This window comes from Poromitra crassiceps (genome assembly GCF_964638095.1).
Source record: "Poromitra crassiceps genome assembly, chromosome: 13".
Classification (NCBI taxonomy): domain Eukaryota; kingdom Metazoa; phylum Chordata; class Actinopteri; order Beryciformes; family Melamphaidae; genus Poromitra; species Poromitra crassiceps.
Window position 1 is genome coordinate 37,847,576 of NC_139644.1, and position 23,113 is coordinate 37,870,688.

The following is a 23,113-nucleotide window of genomic DNA, read 5'->3' on the forward strand; positions in this document are numbered from 1 at the left end:
AACATAGTTTTTATGGCGACACTTAAGCCTATGTCCTATCAACATAATACTTCATAGAAAGGTGTCAACCAAGGAGTTATGTCATTTCAAAAGCACCACAATTTGATTTAATTTTGCGATATCAATCATTTAAAAAGTAAACCACCCCCCCTTTTCTTCCCCCCGGAGATCTACAGACAGTCTGGCAGTGAGAATTTGACACTACGGTTGAGAACAACTCATTAAACAACGAAGAGCGGAGACTAATAAAAAGCAAAAAAAAGAGAGAAAGCTTGTGACTGGCAGCTGCATAAATAGGTTGTCATAATATCCATATAGAAACAAGTAAGTAGGAGAGGATTGATCATCGTAGTCGTGTAGTCGTAGGAATAAACTTGCAGTGAATGGGAAGTTCTTGGTTTGGAAGGGAAAATCCAAAGTATGAAGTGGTGGTCTGGGTGCAGTGTGTGTGTGTGTGTGTGTGTGTGTGTGTGTGTGTGTGTGTGTGTGTGTGTGTGTGTGTGTGTGTGTGTGTGTTGGAGGGTCAGGATGTCAGCTGTTGTACATTCATGGTGAAGAAGATAGGGGGCGCTGTCCTGCCATGCCCTCGCATATGTAGGAGGGAGGTGTGGGTCGCGGACTTACGAATCCTACTATGCTGCAGGCATGGCCCGCCCTCCTCTGCCTCTGATTGGCCTGGCCTGATGATGACGTTGCGCCCTTGCTGAAAGAAGAGGAGCCAGCAGTCTTTGCATTTGCATTGCACTTAATCACGTGTGGAAAGTTAACTCAACTCACCTAGCGTGCAAGACTACACTAGATTATAGTGAGCAGAGGGGTAAAACTAGACTAGATTATAGTGAGCAGAGGGGTAAGACTAGACTAGATTATAGTGAGCAGAGGGGTAAGACTAGACTAGATTATAGTGAGCAGAGAGGGGTAAGACTAGACTAGATTATAGTGAGCAGAGGGGTAAGACTAGACTAGATTATAGTGAGCCGAGGGGTAAGACTAGACTAGATTATAGTGAGCAGAGGGGTGCTTTGGTGGAATTTTGGCCCTGCCCTGATAGCTGGGAAGGCTACTATAGCAAGGTTAATGTGGCGAATATAAATCATCAAGTTGAACTTTTGTAGCCTCGTAAAAAAAATTAGTCTTTACCTCCTTGATTGCCATTCCTTATGTTAGTGACTTGTGGTGGGTGTTACATTATGCATTCTTGTAGGTCTAATTCAGACCTGGCCCTAAGTGGCTGGCTAGTGGCTATTGCTACCTATACTGTGAACAAATGGACTGCAGTTAGAAGAAATCACTGTGGCTTAACAACTGCAAGCAAGCCAACTTGCCGAAGACACCAGAACGGCTAAAACTTCAGAGAGGGCTATGCGAGAACCGTCATCGTCAAGCCAATCAGAGGCGGAGTTAAGTCCTGTACCATAGTAGGATTCATAACTTCGTGCCCCTCACATGGAGGAGGTAGGGGGGGGGGGGGGGGTTGGGTCGGGGAGGGCCGTCTCCAGGTGGGGTCAGCTGAAGTTGAAAGGTCACGGCAGGGTGGTGGTCTTCTAGAGGAGGATGCACTTTCCTTTCTCCACCCACGGGTTGTTCTTCATCAACTCCGGGTTCAGGAAGGGGTCCTCTGGGACACCGTCCTCTATCCACTTTACCAGACTGAGAGAGAGAGAGAGAGGAGGAAAGAGAGAGAGAAAGAGAGAGTGTATTGCCACAATACATCCTGGATTCACTTTTCCATATTAGGGAAGGGAGAGAGTGGGAGAATTCAAATGGCAAAAATAAAAGCCTCATTGGCACGATCCAGCCAACGATGAAACCACCCACATAAAAGCAATACTTCTCCTATCTAAGTCACTAGCTGAAGATACAGTACTTCTCCTATCTAAGTCACTAGCTGAAGATACAGTACTTCTCCTATCTAAGTCACTAGCTGAAGATACTTCTCCTATCTAAGTCACTAGCTGAAGATACTTCTCCTATCTAAGTCACTAGCTGAAGATACAGTACTTCTCCTATCTAAGTCACTAGCTGAAGATACTTCTCCTATCTAAGTCACTAGCTGAAGATACAGTACTTCTCCTATCTAAGTCACTAGCTGAAGATACTTCTATCTAAGTCACTAGTTCAAGATACTTCTCCTATCTAAGTCACTAGCTGAAGATACTTCTCCTTTTTAAGTCACTAGCTGAAGATACTTCTCCTATCTAAGTCACTAGCTGAAGATACTTCTCCTATCTAAGTCACTAGCTGAAGATACAGTACTTCTCCTATCTAAGTCACTAGCTGAAGATACTTCTCCTATCTAAGTCACTAGCTGAAGATACAGTACTTCTCCTATCTAAGTCACTAGCTGAAGATACTTCTATCTAAGTCACTAGTTCAAGATACTTCTCCTATCTAAGTCACTAGCTGAAGATACTTCTCCTTTTTAAGTCACTAGCTGAAGATACTTCTCCTATCTAAGTCACTAGCTGAAGATACTTCTCCTATCTAAGTCACTAGCTGAAGATACAGTACTTCTCCTATCTAAGTCACTAGCTGAAGATACTTCTATCTAAGTCACTAGTTCAAGATACTTCTCCTATCTAAGTCACTAGCTGAAGATACTTCTCCTTTTTAAGTCACTAGCTGAAGATACTTCTCCTATCTAAGTCACTAGCTGAAGATACTTCTATCTAAGTCACTAGCTGAAGATACTTCTCCTATCTAAGTCACTAGCTGAAGTTAAAGAGAAGAGACAGCAGGGAGGGATGGAGAGAGTAAAAAAAGAGAGACGGAGGGAGTGGTGGGAGAAACGGCAAGTTTAAATGGGAGTCGGAAGCATAAAAGAACCTAAATCAATCAGATGAACTGTCTCTTATTGAAGAGTGAAAGACAACAATACCAACACAACATTTATTTATATAATATTTATATTTAGACAATATTTTATAGCATTTACATATAAAAATAAATTGTGAAATGTCAAATGACCTTTACCTCAACCAATCCTTAAAAATGCCTTCCACTATGTCACAAAATATCTGCAAAGCTTTATTTGAACTTAAATCCAGTAGTGTATTGTATACAGTATATATAGTATACAGTATCCTATATAATAGAATGGCTCTCTCAAATCAAGCAATCTGATTGGCTCACAGCTGTGGTATATTTAGCGTATACCACACTAATATACCACAGTTATGAGAAAACCGAGAAGACAAATGGTAGCTAGCTAGCCTCCTAGCCTCGCAAACGGGAGCTCCGCACCACAATACCCAGGGTGCCTTGCGGTAGTGTTTACTGTCATCGCCTGCTAGTGACGTCATCAGTATGTGATAGCTAGTTAGCCATTTGCTAGCTAACAATGTTCGCTAGCTGCTTACCGAAATGGAAACATTAGCGTAACATTAGCACAAGCATTAGCCAAAATTAGCTAGCTAACTGTCGTTACATTAAAAAAGAAGCAACTTGAGACAAACTCGGAACTATTTATTTAGCATAGCAACATGTCAACTCTGTAGCTCTAGGAAGTAACCAACCATAAGTACAACCCGCCCCCAGCAGCCTATAGGCTATCTTCCACAAGGCTTCCTGTTACTCACACATAGAATTAAACAACATAGAACACACCACACTATTAGCTGCTGGTTTGTCACCAAGCTGTGTGTTGCTATCTGACGCAACTGTGTCTGCTCTGTGCAGGGATTTCTGAATGATCTCTGAATAACAGCCATTTAAATTGGAGTTGTTTATTCCTTTCATGTTGCCATACTTGGTAACCGTTTTATAAAAGCAATAGCTCACTTCAGGCCGTGATATATGCTCATTATACCACCTAAGGCTGTTTGATGCACGACCCTTAGGTGTGGTATAATGAGCAGATACCACGGCCTGTCGTGATCTATTGCTTAAGTATACAGTAATATATTGTATACAGTATATAGTATACAGTAGTATTATTGTACTGATTTTCTGCAGCAGCATCAGAAGCTTCATTAGTTCAAAGTCAATGATGCAGCATTAGACATTAGAGACATTAGAGATATTTTCTACAGTGTGTGATGACAGCCTCAGAAGCATTATCGGTGGTTAGACTTTGTGGCTGTGAGGACGATAGCCTTCAAGGCAGTATTAGGTCCATTAATTCATATCAATAATGAGTGTTTTGTCATTGTGGTGGGATGGCTAATGCTAGTGCTAATGCTAACGCTGCCATGTCAGCTCATATCAGTGGAAGTTGAAGAACGGGATGACATCTCACTCCTACAACTTGGTAGAAGTCAGGAAGGCACATCGCCAAAGTCATTATTATTTCTCAATTTAAGATCAACTAAAAGGAACACTAAGGAAGTGCGTAGGAAAAAGGACAGTAAGTGATGTTGAAATTGATTGACACGTTGTTGTTGGGAGGGCAAAGAAGTGTCAAACAACGATTTGACCTGCGATTCATTAAAAACTCTTTGTTCTGTGTGGTATAAAGAGCAGGTGGTAAAAGCAGGTGTCACTGTGAACCACTATTATTGAAAGGAAGCGCCTCAGAGGCAATGTTTGGGTCTCTATCAAACAAAGGTCTTTTTTTATTGGGGAGTGAGCAGTCGCTCATTTTTACTATCTTTACTTTATGGAGATAGCAGAGAAAAATGGAGACATCGTAAAGGCGTCTGTCGAGTGCATTATCGGAAATGTCTACCTACTTGGCTGCAAAATACGGAGCTCCTTGCCATTTGCTGAGGGGCGGCCAATGGGACGGCGAGCCAACTAAAGATTATCCGCCATGCAAACGCACGCACGCACGCACGCACGCACGCACGCACGCACGCACGCACGCACGCACGCACGCACGCACGCACGCACGCACACACACACACACACACACACACACACACACACACACACACACACACACACACACACAGTATTTTCCCTGCCTGTCAGAGGGAAGTGGCGTCCTGAAGTGAATTATCTACCCTGACTGAAAAATATGTACTGTAGCTACCTGCCACCTAAGATAAGGGAAATTTTGATTGAATTCAGTATTGAATTTTGTTCTCCAGATGTGTTCTGTAAACTGAAATTCCATGTCAGCGTCACCTGCAGAAGGCGTACTCGTGCGGATGGCATATGAAGTGGAATAGTTAGAAGAAGAAGAAGAATAAGAAGAGGAAGAACAACAACAACAACAACAAGGATAACAAGTTCATCTCTCTGTCCATCCCCCAACAGCATTTTCTTTTTCCTGTCTTTTTGACCATATTGCTTGTTTTAGTTTTGGTTAGGGATGCAGTGATTTGAGCACGGTCGACATTTTCTTCCACTGCTTCAGGCTGATCAAACCCTGTTCCATCTTAAGCTGCCTACAGACTGTAAGATTTTAGGAATCTTATCGTTTATTGCAGGCCACACTGTGCGACACGGATGAATGAACTTGGGTACGACATAATGTTTGATGTGTGTGTGTAGACTGTACGATGGTGACGCCTACTGGATGGCAGAAGAAGCACGTACATACAATACACAGGAGTCTACCATCATCAGCGTGCGCCCAACTACACAGCGTGTGTCAGCCCCCGCTATAGTAGATCAACCATACAGCTAAGCAAGAATCAAGCCCTTGCTTGGAAGAAGAGGAGGAGGAGGAGAATGTGGACCTGGTCGTGGCTGAGGCAAAAGAGGCCAACGTAGGATGCCAATTTTGCAAGAGAGCTTGAGGTAAGGTTAAGTATTTGTTAGCATCTACTAGCATTTAGCGTCTACTGATATGATCATGCGGAATTTCTATTGGGTGGTTTGTAGACAGCAGTCACACTGAGATTTTCACCCTACATTTCTGACACTGTCAGAATTCGTCTTAGGGGACATTCACACCAAAAGCGTTTTTTTCAGTCAGAACGCTATGAAAATCATGTTGAGAGCGCTTGCATTGTGCACAAAACACAGCGCACGGAGCGTTTTTTGTGTGCTACGTTTTGTTTCCCCCTGCAGTCGCGTGCAGTACAGATCAGAACACAACGACCACACGGACGGTAGCCAGCTAGTTTTGTCTGTTTGATGTTGTTCACTGTCAACATGAAAGCCCGATTATTGCCAATTCTGGCAGCAGCGGAGGTTGAGGATCCCTCGGGAGGAGAAAAGGTAGGAGGAGTGGAAAAGACGAGCAGCGCGCTTTTCCTCTAAATGTTCAACTTTTTTCAGCTTAAAAACGCCCATAGTGCTCCTCCAAAAACAAAAACAAAAGAGGCCACCAGCGCTAAACGCCCGGTGCGTTCATTAAAAGAGGAGCACGTTTGGCACAGAGATCTCCACGTTTATTTCACATTGGTCATCCTTTGTCTGGTACAGCCCAAAATCACACAAAAGTGTGAAGGGGGCTTTACTCACCCAGAACACACACTCCCACAAGTCACCTATACGGTGGCCCACAGAGGACATAGTCTGGGTGAATATTTGATATTTGATAACCCCTAGTGATTGATGGCGTTTGCCCCCTCATTTTTTGTTTCAAATGCATTTCACTTCTGTGACAATTTTTGCCCCGAGTCAAATCTGACTCTGTCGGTGACTGATGTTCTGTGACGTTGCTTGATGGATTCTCTTGTTTGTCCTATTGAATTTTTTCGACATGAAACTTTGACTGAAGAGTGAAAAATGACTGCTGGTCCAGTATTCACTATCCTCTTCATCCTTAAAAGGCTGTGGTTTGTGTCACCCTTTAGCTGCTCCTCCAACACACAGACGACCTTGCCTGACCTCCAACCAGCTGGACCTCAGAGACTACACACAATCACTCACAGCCACAGTTACACACACACACACACACACACACACGCACGCATGCACTCGCGCACACACACACACACACGCACACACACATGCACGCGCACACACACACACACACACACACACGCACGCACGCACGCACACACGCACTCACACACACACACACACACACACACACACACACACACACACACACACACACACACACACACACACAAATCCAAAGGACACACACTGTGACTGGAAGATAACATAAAAGACATACACAGTCAGCAGGCACTTGCATAGTTTTTTTTTAGCACTAACCCACTCACTGTGCAAACACACACACACACACACACACACACACACACACACACACACACAGTAAGTGCATGTACAGTAGGTGCACATGCAAATATGCATCAACATAGAGCAAACACACACACACACACACACACACACACACACACGTTCATACACAGACCATCCACACACACACACACACACACACACACACACACACACACACACACACACACACACACACACACACACACACACACACACACACATACACGCACACGCACACACGCACGCACACACACACACACTCACACACCATCCTCTTGCTGCCTGTCAGTGGGAGGTGGCGTCCCGGGGCAGCCTGAGGGACAGTGGGGCGTACCACCTCATTAAAGACAGAGGGGGTCCCTGCGCTCAGTGTGCTACTGCTATAATTACCCTGATTGGACAGGGAATACCTCCGGTCCATCTCACACCCCTGCGCCCCCTCTCAGAGTGTGATTGGACAGGGAATACCTCCGGTCCGCCCTCACATCCCTGCACCCCCTCTCAGCGTGAACCACCCTGCAGCAGTCCCAGCAGCCCTGCTCCCACATTACCTAAGTATCTGCACAGCACTCAGAGCCACAGCTGGATTCAAAGTGGATTTCTTTTTAGCTTTAGCCTGAACAAAGCTTAGACCTTCTGCAGCATTTGAGGAGTTCAGTAACAGTGTTGGGAGCAGTTTCACTGTCTTAATGTAAACTAGCCATTTGATTTGTAAGAGACTGTGTGCAATAGAAACATATGCTGCAATTTTCCTTTTCCTTTTTTAATTCCTGCAACCACTGCAACTCTTTTACCTACTCCTGCTAAATAAGACCCTGACCACTAAGTGGACTGGTCAGACTGTTGTTACGGCCTGGTTGGTAAAAGACATCAAATAGTTTTAAGTTAGGCAAAAACAAATTGGATTTTTTTTTAACAAGTTGGATTTTTTTTTAACCCCTGATACTAGTGATTACAAGATCAAGGACCACAATGGAAACAAGTCTGAGACTTTATTGTGCTTATCCTTGTCAATTTTTAAAGCTATGATGTATTTTGTATTGCTTTTTCTATTGCCGAATAAAATCAAATAAAATCAAATCAAAGTGCCAAGGTTGGACCAATCAGATGTTACATTTCTACTGTTAACAAAGGGCTTTCAGAGGGGGGAAAGGGCATACAGGTTGCATGCAGGTTACATGCAGGTTACATGCATACGGTAGCAGCCACCCTTTGCATTCCTACAAATAACCCACTGAACGTGAGATTGTATGGAGATGATCTGAACTCAACATCGCTCCTTTCTACTGTCCCTCGCTGGCTGGCACACGTGCGTCTGCTTGCCTGCTCAGCAGCGCCCCCGCTGGCTGGCACGCTGCATCTGCTCGCCTACACAGCAGCGCTCATTTCTAGCGTGCCTTGTTGCGCCTCACAGCATCCGAGCTTGGAACCGCCCGGCCGCCTGGTTATATTAGTAAGATATATATGATGTGCTTATTGAAAGTGTGTCTGTTTAGCCTACTTTGAGCACCTTTTCTCTTGCATTACAGTATACAGCATGTGAGTTCCTGTATGTCCTTATATGATCTCTATATCATACATATCAGGTGGCTCAGTGGTCCGTCTCAGGTCCCTTCTGTGTGGAGTTTGGATCTTCTCCCCGTGTTTGTGTGGGTTTGCTCTGGTTTCCTCCCACCATCAAAGAGTGTGTTAGTCTTAATACTCCTCTCAGTGTGTGTGAGGCACTAGTCATTCTAACTGGAGTTCTTAGGGACAGCAGTTGAAAATGAGCCATCTGGCTAACACTGGTGCATTTACAGTAATGTTCTTTAATGTGCATTGTCCCTCAAATAAATAAATCAGTCATGTTATCTGTGTAACTAATATACTGTACAGGACACAGTTAATATGTGTAACTAATATACTGTACAGGACACAGTTATTATTAATATGTAGGGATGCACCGATTGCGATTTTGTTGGCCGATTCCGATTTCCGATTTTTGAATAGTCTGACTTGCCGATACCGATTTTTGCCGATTCCGATTTTTTGTTCTAAGAACAATAATTGGCAGGTTATTTTTTAACTTTTTAACTTTGCTTTAATAGAAAATTAACATTCATGTCACATTTCTTATCATTTGCATGAGGTAGGACGATCTCACTCAAAAACATCTCAAAATAAAAGTGTTCCAGGTTACTGGACAGAGCTTTTCTTTTTTGTGTAAATACAATGAATATAAAACAATTAATTCCAGTATATCCCACAGCTATCATGCATTTACTTTTCCAAAAGAAAAAAGGTGCAACAGAACAGGGGCTTCAGATGGAAAGTAGCCTATGGCTAAATCTGTTACAAAGCATATCTTCCCATATGGGGTTTAATGTTTTTTTGTATAGGCCTATGTCCCTGCCAAATAAACTAATAAAATAAAATAAATAAACGTCAAAATGTTATCCATGGACAAGGAGTTTATAGCCTATAGCTCTGGAGCCCAGAGACCTTTGAAGCCATGCCCACTCTACAGTTGTGGATTTGGCTGTTATTGAGTAGCCTAGATGAGGAAATGAGTTTGAGTTGACTCAGTTTGAATATCGTAGTTTACACACAGAGCGCGTTTTTTTTAATCCGCCATTCGAAAAAAAATCATCTCTCACAGAAAACCTTGCACACTGGTCCGATGCGTTTTATTATTATGTTCGTCGTTCTATTCGCAATACGAAACAAAAGTCCTCTCCTGGCTGTACACGTTAGGGTTAGGGTTACAACGTGACTGACGGATAGCAGCAGCAGCAGGCCGCGGTGATGTGGAGGCTGGTCGGGGAAGAGGGGACGGTGAGGTGAAGCGAGCCGCTCAGACTGGAGACTGTGGACTCCAACCTACCCGGCGGCCCCTCCGCGGCTCCACACCGACGAAGACATGCTGTGGCATGTGTGTACTGTGTAGTGGCAGCTTTTGTTTTGGCTGCAACTCATCCACTCTGTCTCGCTGCTTTTGGGTTTGCGCACGTCACTTGAAAATCGGCTCACAGAATCGGCATTTTAGAGTGACCGGCGCAGATCACCGATCGAGGCCGATCACGTGAAAATCGGCCATTTCCGGTCACGTGCCGATCGATCGGTGCATCCCTATTAATATGTGCCTTAAGCTCCCTTCACATGATGAGCCATCTTCTCTTCTTTCACCGCAAGGTCGAGCGGAGAAAGGTCAGCGGGAGGTCAAAGTTGAAACAATTTGAACTTTGAGCGCAGCGCAAGGTGGCAAATTCGAGCGGTGCGCGACGCCAAGACACGGCTCTCCCCCATAGGAAAACAACAAGACAGCGCTCTCCCCCATAGGAAAACAACAAGACAGCGCTCTCCCCCATAGGAAAACAACAAGACAGCGCTCTCCCCCATAGGAAAACAACAACAAGACAGCGCTCTCCCCCATAGGAAAACAACAAGACAGCGCTCTCCCCCATAGGAAAACAACAACAAGACAGCGCTCTCCCCCATAGGAAAACAACAACAAGACAGCGTTCTCCCCCATAGGAAAACAACAAGACAGCGCTCTCCCCCATAGGAAAACAACAAGACAGCGCTCTCCCCCATAGGAAAACAACAAGACAGCGCTCTCCCCCATAGGAAAACAACAAGACAGCGCTCTCCCCCATAGGAAAACAACAACAAGACAGCGCTCTCCCCCATAGGAAAACAACAACAAGACAGCGCTCTCCCCCATAGGAAAACAACAAGACAGCACTCTCCCCCATAGGAAAACAACAACAAGACAGCGCTCTCCCCCATAGGAAAACAACAAGACAGCACTCTCCCCCATAGGAAAACAACAACAAGACAGCGCTCTCCCCCATAGGAAAACAACAAGACAGCGCTCTCCCCCATAGGAAAACAACAACAAGACAGCGCTCTCCCCCATAGGAAAACAACAACAAGACAGCGTTCTCCCCCATAGGAAAACAACAACAAGACAGCACTCTCCCTCATAGGAAAACAACAAGACAGCGCTCTCCCCCATAGGAAAACAACAAGACAGCACTCTCCCTCATAGGAAAACAACAAGACAGCGCTCTCCCCCATAGGAAAACAACAAGACAGCGCTCTCCCCCATAGGAAAACAACAAGACAGCACTCTCCCCCATTGGAAAACAACAACAAGACAGCGCTCTCCCCCATAGGAAAACAACAAGACAGCGTTCTCCCCCATAGGAAAACAACAAGACAGCACTCTCCCTCATAGGAAAACAACAAGACAGCGCTCTCCCCCATAGGAAAACAACAAAACAGCACTCTCCCTCATAGGAAAACAACAACAAGACAGCGTTCTCCCCCATAGGAAAACAACAAGACAGCGTTCTCCCCCATAGGAAAACAACAAGACAGCACTCTCCCTCATAGGAAAACAACAAGACAGCGCTCTCCCCCATAGGAAAACAACAAGACAGCACTCTCCCTCATAGGAAAACAACAAGACAGCACTCTCCCTCATAGGAAAACAACAAGACAGCACTCTCCCTCATAGGAAAACAACAAGACAGCACTCTCCCCCATAGGAAAACAACAAGACAGCACTCTCCCTCATAGGAAAACAACAAGACAGCACTCTCCCTCATAGGAAAACAACAAGACAGCACTCTCCCTCATAGGAAAACAACAACAAGACAGCGCTCTCCCCCATAGGAAAACAACAAGAAGACAGCACTCTCCCTCATAGGAAAACAACAACAAGACAGCACTCTCCCTCATAGGAAAACAACAACAAGACAGCACTCTCCCCCATAGGAAAACAACAAGACAGCACTCTCCCTCATAGGAAAACAACAAGACAGCACTCTCGCTCATAGGAAAACAACAAGACAGCACTCTCCCTCATAGGAAAACAACAACAAGACAGCGTTCTCCCCCATAGGAAAACAACAAGACAGCACTCTCCCCCATAGGAAAACAACAAGACAGCACTCTCCCCCATAGGAAAACAACAAGACAGCACTCTCCCTCATAGGAAAACAACAACAAGACAGCGTTCTCCCCCATAGGAAAACAACAACAAGACAGCACTTTCCCCCATAGGAAAACAACAAGACAGCACTCTCCCCCATAGGAAAACAACAACAAGACAGCGTTCTCCCTCATAGGAAAACAACAAGACAGCACTCTCCCTCATAGGAAAACAACAAGACAGCGCTCTCCCCCATAGGAAAACAACAACAAGACAGCACTCTCCCTCATAGGAAAACAACAAGACAGCACTCTCCCTCATAGGAAAACAACAAGACAGCACTCTCCCCCATAGGAAAACAACAAGACAGCACTCTCCCTCATAGGAAAACAACAAGACAGCACTCTCCCTCATAGGAAAACAACAAGACAGCACTCTCCCTCATAGGAAAACAACAAGACAGCACTCTCCCCCATAGGAAAACAACAAGACAGCACTCTCCCTCATAGGAAAACAACAAGACAGCACTCTCCCCATAGGAAAACAACAAGACAGCACTCTCCCTCATAGGAAAACAACAACAAGACAGCGCTCTCCCCCATAGGAAAACAACAAGACAGCACTCTCCCCCATAGGAAAACAACAACAAGACAGCACTCTCCCCCATAGGAAAACAACAAGACAGCGCTCTCCCCCATAGGAAAACAACAAGACAGCACTCTCCCTCATAGGAAAACAACAACAAGACAGCGTTCTCCCCCATAGGAAAACAACAACAAGACAGCACTCTCCCCCATAGGAAAACAACAAGACAGCACTCTCCCTCATAGGAAAACAACAACAAGACAGCGTTCTCCCCCATAGGAAAACAACAACAAGACAGCGTTCTCCCCCATAGGAAAACAACAACAAGACAGCGCTCTCCCCCATAGGAAAACAACAAGACAGCGTTCTCCCCCATAGGAAAACAACAAGACAGCGTTCTCCCCCATAGGAAAACAACAAGACAGCACTCTCCCTCATAGGAAAACAACAACAAGACAGCGTTCTCCCCCATAGGAAAACAACAACAAGACAGCACTCTCCCCCATAGGAAAACAACAAGACAGCACTCTCCCTCATAGGAAAACAACAACAAGACAGCGTTCTCCCCCATAGGAAAACAACAACAAGACACGGCTCTCCCCCATAGGAAAACAACAAGACAGCACTCTCCCTCATAGGAAAACAACAACAAGACAGCGTTCTCCCCCATAGGAAAACAACAACAAGACAGCACTCTCCCTCATAGGAAAACAACAACAAGACAGCGCTCTCCCCCATAGGAAAACAACAAGACAGCGTTCTCCCCCATAGGAAAACAACAAGACAGCACTCTCCCTCATAGGAAAACAACAACAAGACAGCGTTCTCCCCCATAGGAAAACAACAACAAGACAGCGTTCTCCCCCATAGGAAAACAACAACAAGACAGCACTCTCCCCCATAGGAAAACAACAACAAGACAGCACTCTCCCCCATAGGAAAACAACAAGACAGCACTCTCCCCCATAGGAAAACAACAACAAGTAGGGCTGGGACGGATCAGAAAACCCACGGATCGGATCGCGTGACGGATTTTGAGCCACGGATCACGGATTTTTCGGATCAGCAAAAAAAAAAAAAAAGGCTATATCAGATTTTTTCTCTCAAAATTAGATTTTCGATTTGAATTTTTAATACTATTATACTTCTCTAACCATTTGTTGCCCTGCACAGCTCAAAAAAATTTTTTTTCTCATGACACAATTTATGCTTTTACTCTGAAGGCAAAACAACCCAACTTCCTGTTTTAGGTGGCACTGCGCCTAACTTCCTGGCTGTTGCGTGCTAACGTAGTCACATGACACGGGTACAGACCAGACCGGGTGAGTCTGGAAACATAACGTTGATGCTACGTTAAGCTACTCGGTGTCCCCACGTGTTGTTTTGTTGTTATGTGTCCAAGGCAACATTTCACCGTCCGGTGATGTGTTTGTGAAACGTGTGCGCGTATGTGTGTGTGTGTGTGTGTGTGTGTGTGTGTGTGTGTGTGTGCGTGTTGTGGCTCTGGCTATCTTGTGCAGCGCGCAACATGCTGCTCGCATTCCTGTGCTTTTTCAGAGGTGTTGAAATAAGTTTGTGTGACGCTGTCTTTAGTAGCCACTAGCCACAGCCTTCAGATATACTTTACAGCGAAGGGTTGAGGAAGCTCACTTGTGCATGCCATGATGATGCCTGTCTGTGTCTGGCTGCGCTGCAGGCGTTCTCATACACTAACGTTAAACGTTAAATGAAACAAACGGGGGGGGAGGGGGGTCCGCGGACCACGACGTTCCGAACCGTGTGCCGAACCGTGGGGGCTGATCCGTACGGGTCACGGATTATCCGTGATCCGTCCCAGCCCTAACAACAAGACAGCACTCTCCCTCATAGGAAAACAACAACAAGACAGCGTTCTCCCCCATAGGAAAACAACAACAAGACACGGCTCTCCCCCATAGGAAAACAACAAGACAGCACTCTCCCCCATAGGAAAACAACAAGACAGCACTCTCCCTCATAGGAAAACAACAACAAGACAGCGTTCTCCCCCATAGGAAAACAACAAGACAGCGCTCTCCCCCATAGGAAAACAACAAGACAGCGTTCTCCCCCATAGGAAAACAACAAGACAGCACTCTCCCTCATAGGAAAACAACAACAAGACAGCGTTCTCCCCCATAGGAAAACAACAACAAGACAGCGTTCTCCCCCATAGGAAAACAACAACAAGACAGCACTCTCCCCCATAGGAAAACAACAACAAGACAGCACTCTCCCCCATAGGAAAACAACAAGACAGCACTCTCCCCCATAGGAAAACAACAACAAGTAGGGCTGGGACGGATCAGAAAACCCACGGATCGGATCGCGTGACGAATTTTGAGCCACAGATCACGGATTTTTCGGATCAGCAAAAAATAAAAAATAAGGCTATATCAGATTTTTTCTCTCAAAATTAGATTTTCGATTTGAATTTTTAATACTATTATACTTCTCTAACCATTTGTTGCCCTGCACAGCTCAAAAAATATTTTTTTCTCATGACAGATTATCCGTGATCCGTCCCAGCCCTAACAACAAGACAGCACTCTCCCTCATAGGAAAACAACAACAAGACACGGCTCTCCCCCATAGGAAAACAACAAGACAGCACTCTCCCCCATAGGAAAACAACAAGACAGCACTCTCCCCCATAGGAAAACAACAAGACAGCACTCTCCCCCATAGGAAAACAACAACAAGACAGCACTCTCCCCCATAGGAAAACAACAAGACAGCACTCTCCCCCATAGGAAAACAACAAGACAGCACTCTCCCTCATAGGAAAACAACAACAAGACAGCACTCTCCCCCATAGGAAAACAACAAGACAGCACTCTCCCCCATAGGAAAACAACAAGACAGCACTCTCCCTCATAGGAAAACAACAACAAGACAGCGTTCTCCCCCATAGGAAAACAACAACAAGACACGGCTCTCCCCCATAGGAAAACAACAAGACAGCGCTCTCCCCCATAGGAAAACAACAAGACAGCGTTCTCCCCCATAGGAAAACAACAAGACAGCGTTCTCCCCCATAGGAAAACAACAAGACAGCGTTCTCCCCCATAGGAAAACAACAAGACAGCGTTCTCCCCCATAGGAAAACAACAAGACAGCGTTCTCCCCCATAGGAAAACAACAAGAAGACAGCACTCTCCCTCATAGGAAAACAACAAGAAGACAGCAGGCGCAGAGCTGTTTTAGCACAGATCATGTGTGGGGGGCTTTATGCTTTCCTTGTCTGCTCATTATATCTGACAAAAACACATCTCTTCTGCTTCTGAAACCCACGCTACCTACTCTACCTACTCTACCTACTCTACCTACTCTACCTACTCTAGCTACTCTACCTACTCTACCTACTCGTGGCTGTTTTGTCCACAGCTTTTACGAGGGACTTGAACTGTGGGCCACTACTCACTCAGTCACTGTTTTGGAGGACTTCTCTCTCTTGAAGGCCAGCTGGTACTTGAGGCTCTCCACCTCCTTCTTCATCTGGGGCAGGTCCATCTCATCCATGGCTGCAGCTTAATGTAGGGCTTCTCTACCTGTGCGGAAAGGGACGGGGCGCAGAGTTACATTTGTAGGGCACACAGCACTGTTCTCTTAACACTCTCAACACTCTGTAAGTACACCAAACGCTACACCTGATATATATATATAAAACACTCAAATACCCAAACAGAAGGGAGGCCCGCCACTGCAACAAGTGCATTACGAAGTACATAATATTGATGGTGGCAGGATAGATTGGAGTATCCATAGAGAGGCAGAAGTGCTAATGTTTTGCTATAGACAGTAAAGGTTCTTACACAACGTGCGATTAATTCGCACGTCAATCATATTTTCCGAACCTATACTGTATCAGTCAATTTGGCCGAGTAGCTACACTACAGCAGAGTTCCTGTGCATCATGTCATCACTATAACAACAGGCTGTTTGGCTGAGTAGCTACACTACAGCAGAGTTCCTGTGCATCATGTCATCACTATAACAACAGGCTGTTTGGCTGAGTAGCTACACTACAGCAGAGTTCCTGTGCTGTGCATCATGTCATCACTATAACAACAGGCTGTTTGGCCGAGTAGCTACACTACAGCAGAGTTCCTGTGCATCATGTCATCACTATAACAACAGGCTGTTTGGCTGAGTAGCTACACTACAGCAGAGTTCCTGTGCATCATGTCATCACTATAACAACAGGCTGTTTGGCTGAGTAGCTACACTACAGCAGAGTTCCTGTGCATCATGTCATCACTATAACAACAGGCTGTTTGGCTGAGTAGCTACACTACAGCAGAGTTCCTGTGCATCATGTCATCACTATAACAACAGGCTGTTTGGCTGAGTAGCTACACTACAGCAGAGTTCCTGTGCATCATGTCATCACTATAACAACAGGCTGTTTGGCTGAGTAGCTACACTACAGCAGAGTTCCTGTGCTGTGCATCATGTCATCACTATAACAACAGGCTGTTTGGCCGAGTAGCTACACTACAGCAGAGTTCCTGTGCTGTGCATCATGTCATCACTATAACAACAGGCTGTTTGGCTGAGTAGCTACACTACAGCAGAGTTCCTGTGCTGTGCATCATGTCATCACTATAACAACAGGCTGTTTGGCCGAGTAGCTACACTACAGCAGAGTTCCTGTGCTGTGCATCATGTCATCACTATAACAACAGGCTGTTTGGCTGAGTAGCTACACTACAGCAGAGTTCCTGTGCTGTGCATCATGTCATCACTATAACAACAGGCTGTTTGGCTGAGTAGCTACACTACAGCAGAGTTCCTGTGCTGTGCATCATGTCATCACTATAACAACAGGCCGTTTGGCCGAGTAGCTACACTACAGCAGAGTTCCTGTGCTGTGCATCATGTCATCACTATAACAACAGGCCGTTTGGCTGAGTAGCTACACTACAGCAGAGTTCCTGTGCATCATGTCATCACTATAACAACAGGCTATTTGTGTGCTTTCCACAACAGGCCCTTGTCACCCGTGGCTGCAGTGAGGCAAGGGGTGAAGAACACACTTGAACAGGTCACATTTATAGCTGCAGGCTTAAGACAGGAACGCTATTATAGGGAGGGAAAGGAGAAAAGCAAGTATATCTAGTGTAAATACCGAATAGGATGTTTGAGTAACTCCTACTCTTTTACTCTATTGCAGGGAGAGGATACGATGCCAGCAGCTCTTGGATATCTGGATTTGGCGCGCGAAACATGCGCTGACTTCCTAACACAACTGCAACATTTGCGGAAGCAATCAGAGCCAACAGGATCACTATCTGCTTGCTCACAACCTTCAGAGGGTAATGCATGGCTCAGTCATATCCGACATATATATATATATATAATCATATCATATCATATATCATAATATAGTTCTGCCTATCATTTGAGGAGAGAGAGGAGAGAGAAAAGGTTGATGGATGGTTGACTAAACTTGGTATCTAAGGCAGCAGCTAGACGACAAAATAAACTCGGATTCTCAGAAACTCAGATCATTTTTGATGGATATTGTGTTTACGATTATAAATCACGGTTAGTGATTAGCATCAAAGATTTGAGGTGCACAATCATTGTAGGTCACATTTTGCTTCTCAGGCGCTTCAACACATCATGATGATTTTGAACAACAGCAGGTATTCTGAGCTAAACGTCTCCGTGTTGTCGACATACAGCACTGGACATGCCAGTATTCAGGACATCTTTCTGTGGAAACTCAAATGACGATGCAAGATGGATTGTGCTGCCCTCTAGCATGCTACAACCTTGAGAGAGAGAGACAAGGACATATGCCTAACCAGGTCAAAGTCACTGCAGGACGGTGCTTCTGTGCAGGCTTTGCAATGCATGTTGGGCACTGCAGATACTTACAGTGCTTTGCTACCAACTGTAAAGTCTTCACTCGTCATTGCACTTGTACCTGGTTAAAACCACCGGGTTTACCAGGCTACAATGTACTCTCGGTCATATTATGCTTTTATTTATGAGGCTAAACTCCCCTCTTACATTACCTATGCATGCTTATTGTATGGATAATGTACTTATACACTACCACCAGTCAGCTTGGACACACATTTTTCTGTATTTTTTCTATTTTCCACATTTTAGAATAATATGACTATTACTCAAAACTATTAAATAACACCATGGAATGTACATAGTACATTCACTCAGGTGTGTATCTGTTCTTAGGTGCCCTATTATACAACATAGTACATTCACTCAGGTGTGTCTCTGTTCTTAGGTACCCTATTATCGTGTTTGATTGTGCACTTGGTACATAGCTTTTGCTCTTTTATGTTCCTTTGTCTTTTTTTTTTACAGTTTTAAACTGTTTGTTTAGCGCTTAACCGTTTTTAGTCTTGTCCTGTCTTTAACTTTATGCTGCTATCTTGACCACAGGTCTCCATTAAAAAAGAGATCTTTGATCTCAACAGGATTTTATAAGGGTAAATAAAGTCTAATAAAAGAGCTTGTGTGCACATCTTTTTAAGGATCTAGAGCCATATACATTTGTTTGTTCCCATATCCCACCCAAACACAAATTGCAAAGTGCCCATAGACCGTATATAAAATATGTATGGAGTTAACGTTAGGTCACTCATTGGTTTGTGGACTCGCGTTTTGAGGCCAGTTTGCCCGCTGCCATCTTGGTAAAAAATTCAGCCCCCATACAGTTGTCATGAAAGGTGAAATTAGCTATACCAAAAACCGTGTTTGGAAAACAGGCTGTTAACATTATAATCCTGTTGTAAAGTCGGGCATTTTAACATGGCAGTGAGTGGGGAATAACTCCCTTTTGGAGCCAGCCTCAGGTGGCCATTCGAAGAACTACAGATTTTATCACTTCCGCATGGGCTTCATCTCTCCAACCCCAAGCTTGCCGCCTGGTTGCACCTAGCTAGTTTGTCTCTGTCTTATGTATGTTGTCACTCTGACTGTGATCAGACAAGGCTGGATGAGACATTCACAAATAATCAATAATTGATAATTAGATTTGTGTCTCGACATACAGAGACAAAACAGAGACAAGCGTGCAAGCTGCTGGCCAACAACACGACACCAATGTTGTCTTCATCCTCTTCTGCAGCAATATTCTCTCAATAATACGCTTCCCCTATTGTGCGCGTGTGTGTGTGTGTGTGTGTGTGCGTGCGTGCGTGCGTGCGTGCGTGCGTGCGTGCGTGCGTGCGTGTGTGTGTGTGTGTGTGTGTGTGTGTGGTGAGTAATTTGAGGTGTGCAGTGCGCTGGGTGCCTGTCTCGTCTGCACTCAGTCTCGTTGAGGTGCTTCAACACAGCAGAAACAGTATTTTAAGGGACATTAAATAATGCGTCATATGATGTAATGATGATGTAATGTAATGTAACGGTATCATTGTCCTTCATAAGTGTGTCAGTAGGGGGCATGTTGAGACAGGTCAAGGGCAATGGAAGCCATTCATTGCAGTCATTCAATTCATCCTCCATTACATGTGTTGCTCCTATATGTAACGTGTATAGATCAGTGTTTGTTTATCTTGAAAGAGTTCAAGTATCTCAGAGTCTCGTTCTTGACTGAGGGGACGACGGAGCAGGAGATGATATACAACTTGATATTATCCAGCTAGAAGACGATACAAAATAAGATACAAAGATGCAAGTTATGACACTCCCCACTTGATACAGTATAATCTATTGTAGCGAGAGAGAGAGAGAGAGAAAGAACAAACAATATGACAGATGAAACATTACCAATCTAGCTAGCTTGTTTTAGTGAAACAAAATACCATGTTGCATGAGACTTGGTTATTTTTAAATGGCTTTGTGTAAATGTCAAGTTGCATGAAAATAATGTTTCCTGCAATTTGCAACCTGCAACTAGTTGCGTGAAAGTTTCACCGTGTAAGGCCAGCCTTACAGAATGACTGATAACACATCTGACTAAGCAATAACACCTTTACAGAGTAGCATAGATCGTCTATTTTAGCAATATTGAGCGATGACCTGCAGGTAATGATTTTGTTCATGTCATTATGGACATGTAGCATTATATTGGAACAGACCCAATCCATCATCCATCAATCATTTCTGCTGACCAATTACAATAAATGTTTCATTCCATCCCAAAGCCTTACATACAGTACACACATACATACATACTGTTTACTGTATACACATGGCAATGTGCTGCACTCAAGTGCCTGTAAGTATTCTTTACTGTATACACATGGCAATGTGCTGCACTCAAGTGCCTGTAAGTATTCTTTACTGTATACACATGGCAATGTGCTGCACTCAAGTGCCTGTAAGTATTCTTTACTGTATACACATGGCAATGTGCTGCACTCAAGTGCCTGTAAGTATTCTTTACTGTATACACATGGCAATGTGCTGCACTCAAGTGCCTGTAAGTATTCTTTACTGTATACACATGGCAATGTGCTGCACTCAAGTGCCTGTAAGTATTCTTTACTGTATACACATGGCAATGTGTTGCACTCAAGTGCCTGTACGTATTCTTTACTGTATACACATGGCAATGTGCTGCACTCAAGTGCCTGTAAGTATTCTTTACTGTATACACATGGCAATGTGCTGCACTCAAGTGCCTGTACGTATTCTTTACTGTATACACATGGCAATGTGCTGCACTCAAGTGCCTGTAAGTATTCTTTACTGTATACACATGGCAATGTGCTGCACTGAAGTGCCTGTAAGTATTCTTTACTGTATGCACATGGCAATGTGCTGCACTCAAGTGCCTGTACGTATTCGTTACTGTATACACATGGCAATGTGTTGCACTCAAGTGCCTGTAAGTATTCTTTACTGTATACACATGGCAATGTGCTGCACTCAAGTGTCTGTAAGTATTCTTTACTGTATACACATGGCAATGTGCTGCACTCAAGTGCCTGTACGTATTCTTTACTGTATACACATGGTAATGTGCTGCACTCAAGTGCCTGTAAGTATTCGTTACTGTATACACATGGCAATGTGCTGCACTCAAGTGCCTGTAGGTATTCTTGACTGTATACACATGGCAATGTGCTGCACTCAAGTGCCTGGAAGTATTCTTTACTGTATACACATGGCAATGTGCTGCACTCAAGTGCCTGTAGGTATTCTTGACTGTATACACATGGCAATGTGCTGCACTCAAGTGTCTGTAAGTATTCTTTACTGTATACACATGGCAATGTGCTGCACTCAAGTGTCTGTAAGTATTCTTTACTGTATACACATGGCAATGTGCTGCACTCAAGTGCCTGGAAGTATTCTTTACTGTATACACATGGCAATGTGTTGCACTCAAGTGCCTGTAAGTATTCTTTACTGTATACACATGGCAATGTGCTGCACTCAAGTGCCTGTAAGTATTCTTTACTGTATACACATGGCAATGTGCTGCACTCAAGTGCCTGTAAGTATTCTTTACTGTATACACATGGCAATGTGCTGCACTCAAGTGCCTGTACGTATTCTTTACTGTATACACATGGCAATGTGCTGCACTCAAGTGCCTGTAAGTATTCTTTACTGTATACACATGGCAATGTGCTGCACTCAAGTGCCTGTAAGTATTCTTTACTGTATGCACATGGCAATGTGCTGCACTCAAGTGCCTGTACGTATTCGTTACTGTATACACATGGCAATGTGTTGCACTCAAGTGCCTGTAAGTATTCTTTACTGTATACACATGGCAATGTGCTGCACTCAAGTGTCTGTAAGTATTCTTTACTGTATACACATGGCAATGTGCTGCACTCAAGTGCCTGTACGTATTCTTTACTGTATACACATGGTAATGTGCTGCACTCAAGTGCCTGTAAGTATTCGTTACTGTATACACATGGCAATGTGCTGCACTCAAGTGCCTGTAGGTATTCTTGACTGTATACACATGGCAATGTGCTGCACTCAAGTGCCTGGAAGTATTCTTTACTGTATACACATGGCAATGTGCTGCACTCAAGTGCCTGTAGGTATTCTTGACTGTATACACATGGCAATGTGCTGCACTCAAGTGTCTGTAAGTATTCTTTACTGTATACACATGGCAATGTGCTGCACTCAAGTGTCTGTAAGTATTCTTTACTGTATACACATGGCAATGTGCTGCACTCAAGTGCCTGGAAGTATTCTTTACTGTATACACATGGCAATGTGTTGCACTCAAGTGCCTGTAAGTATTCTTTACTGTATACACATGGCAATGTGCTGCACTCAAGTGCCTGTAAGTATTCTTTACTGTATACACATGGCAATGTGTTGCACTCAAGTGCCTGTAAGTATTCTTTACTGTATACACATGGCAATGTGCTGCACTCAAGTGCCTGTAGGTATTCTTGACTTTATACACATGGCAATGTGCTGCACTCAAGTTTCTGTAAGTATTCTTTACTGTATACACATGGCAATGTGCTGCACTCAAGTGCCTGTACGTATTCTTTACTGTATACACATGGCAATGTGCTGCACTCAAGTGCCTGTAAGTATTCTTTA

General features: G+C 44.3%; 1 protein-coding gene across 1 annotated transcript; it reads right to left on the reverse strand.

Moving 5' to 3' along the window:
* Positions 1–1,544: 1,544 nt before the first annotated feature.
* Positions 1,545–16,153, reverse strand: gng13b (guanine nucleotide binding protein (G protein), gamma 13b; the record flags this gene model as incomplete). The annotated part of the gene is made up of 2 exons (XM_083649171.1): positions 16,032–16,153; positions 1,545–1,650 (listed from the first exon to the last, which is right to left on the reverse strand). Exons 1-2 carry the CDS (start codon positions 16,127–16,129, stop codon positions 1,545–1,547), a joined length of 204 nt encoding a protein of 67 aa, XP_083505297.1. The 5' UTR covers positions 16,130–16,153.
* Between the last annotated feature and the right edge of the window lie 6,960 nt (positions 16,154–23,113).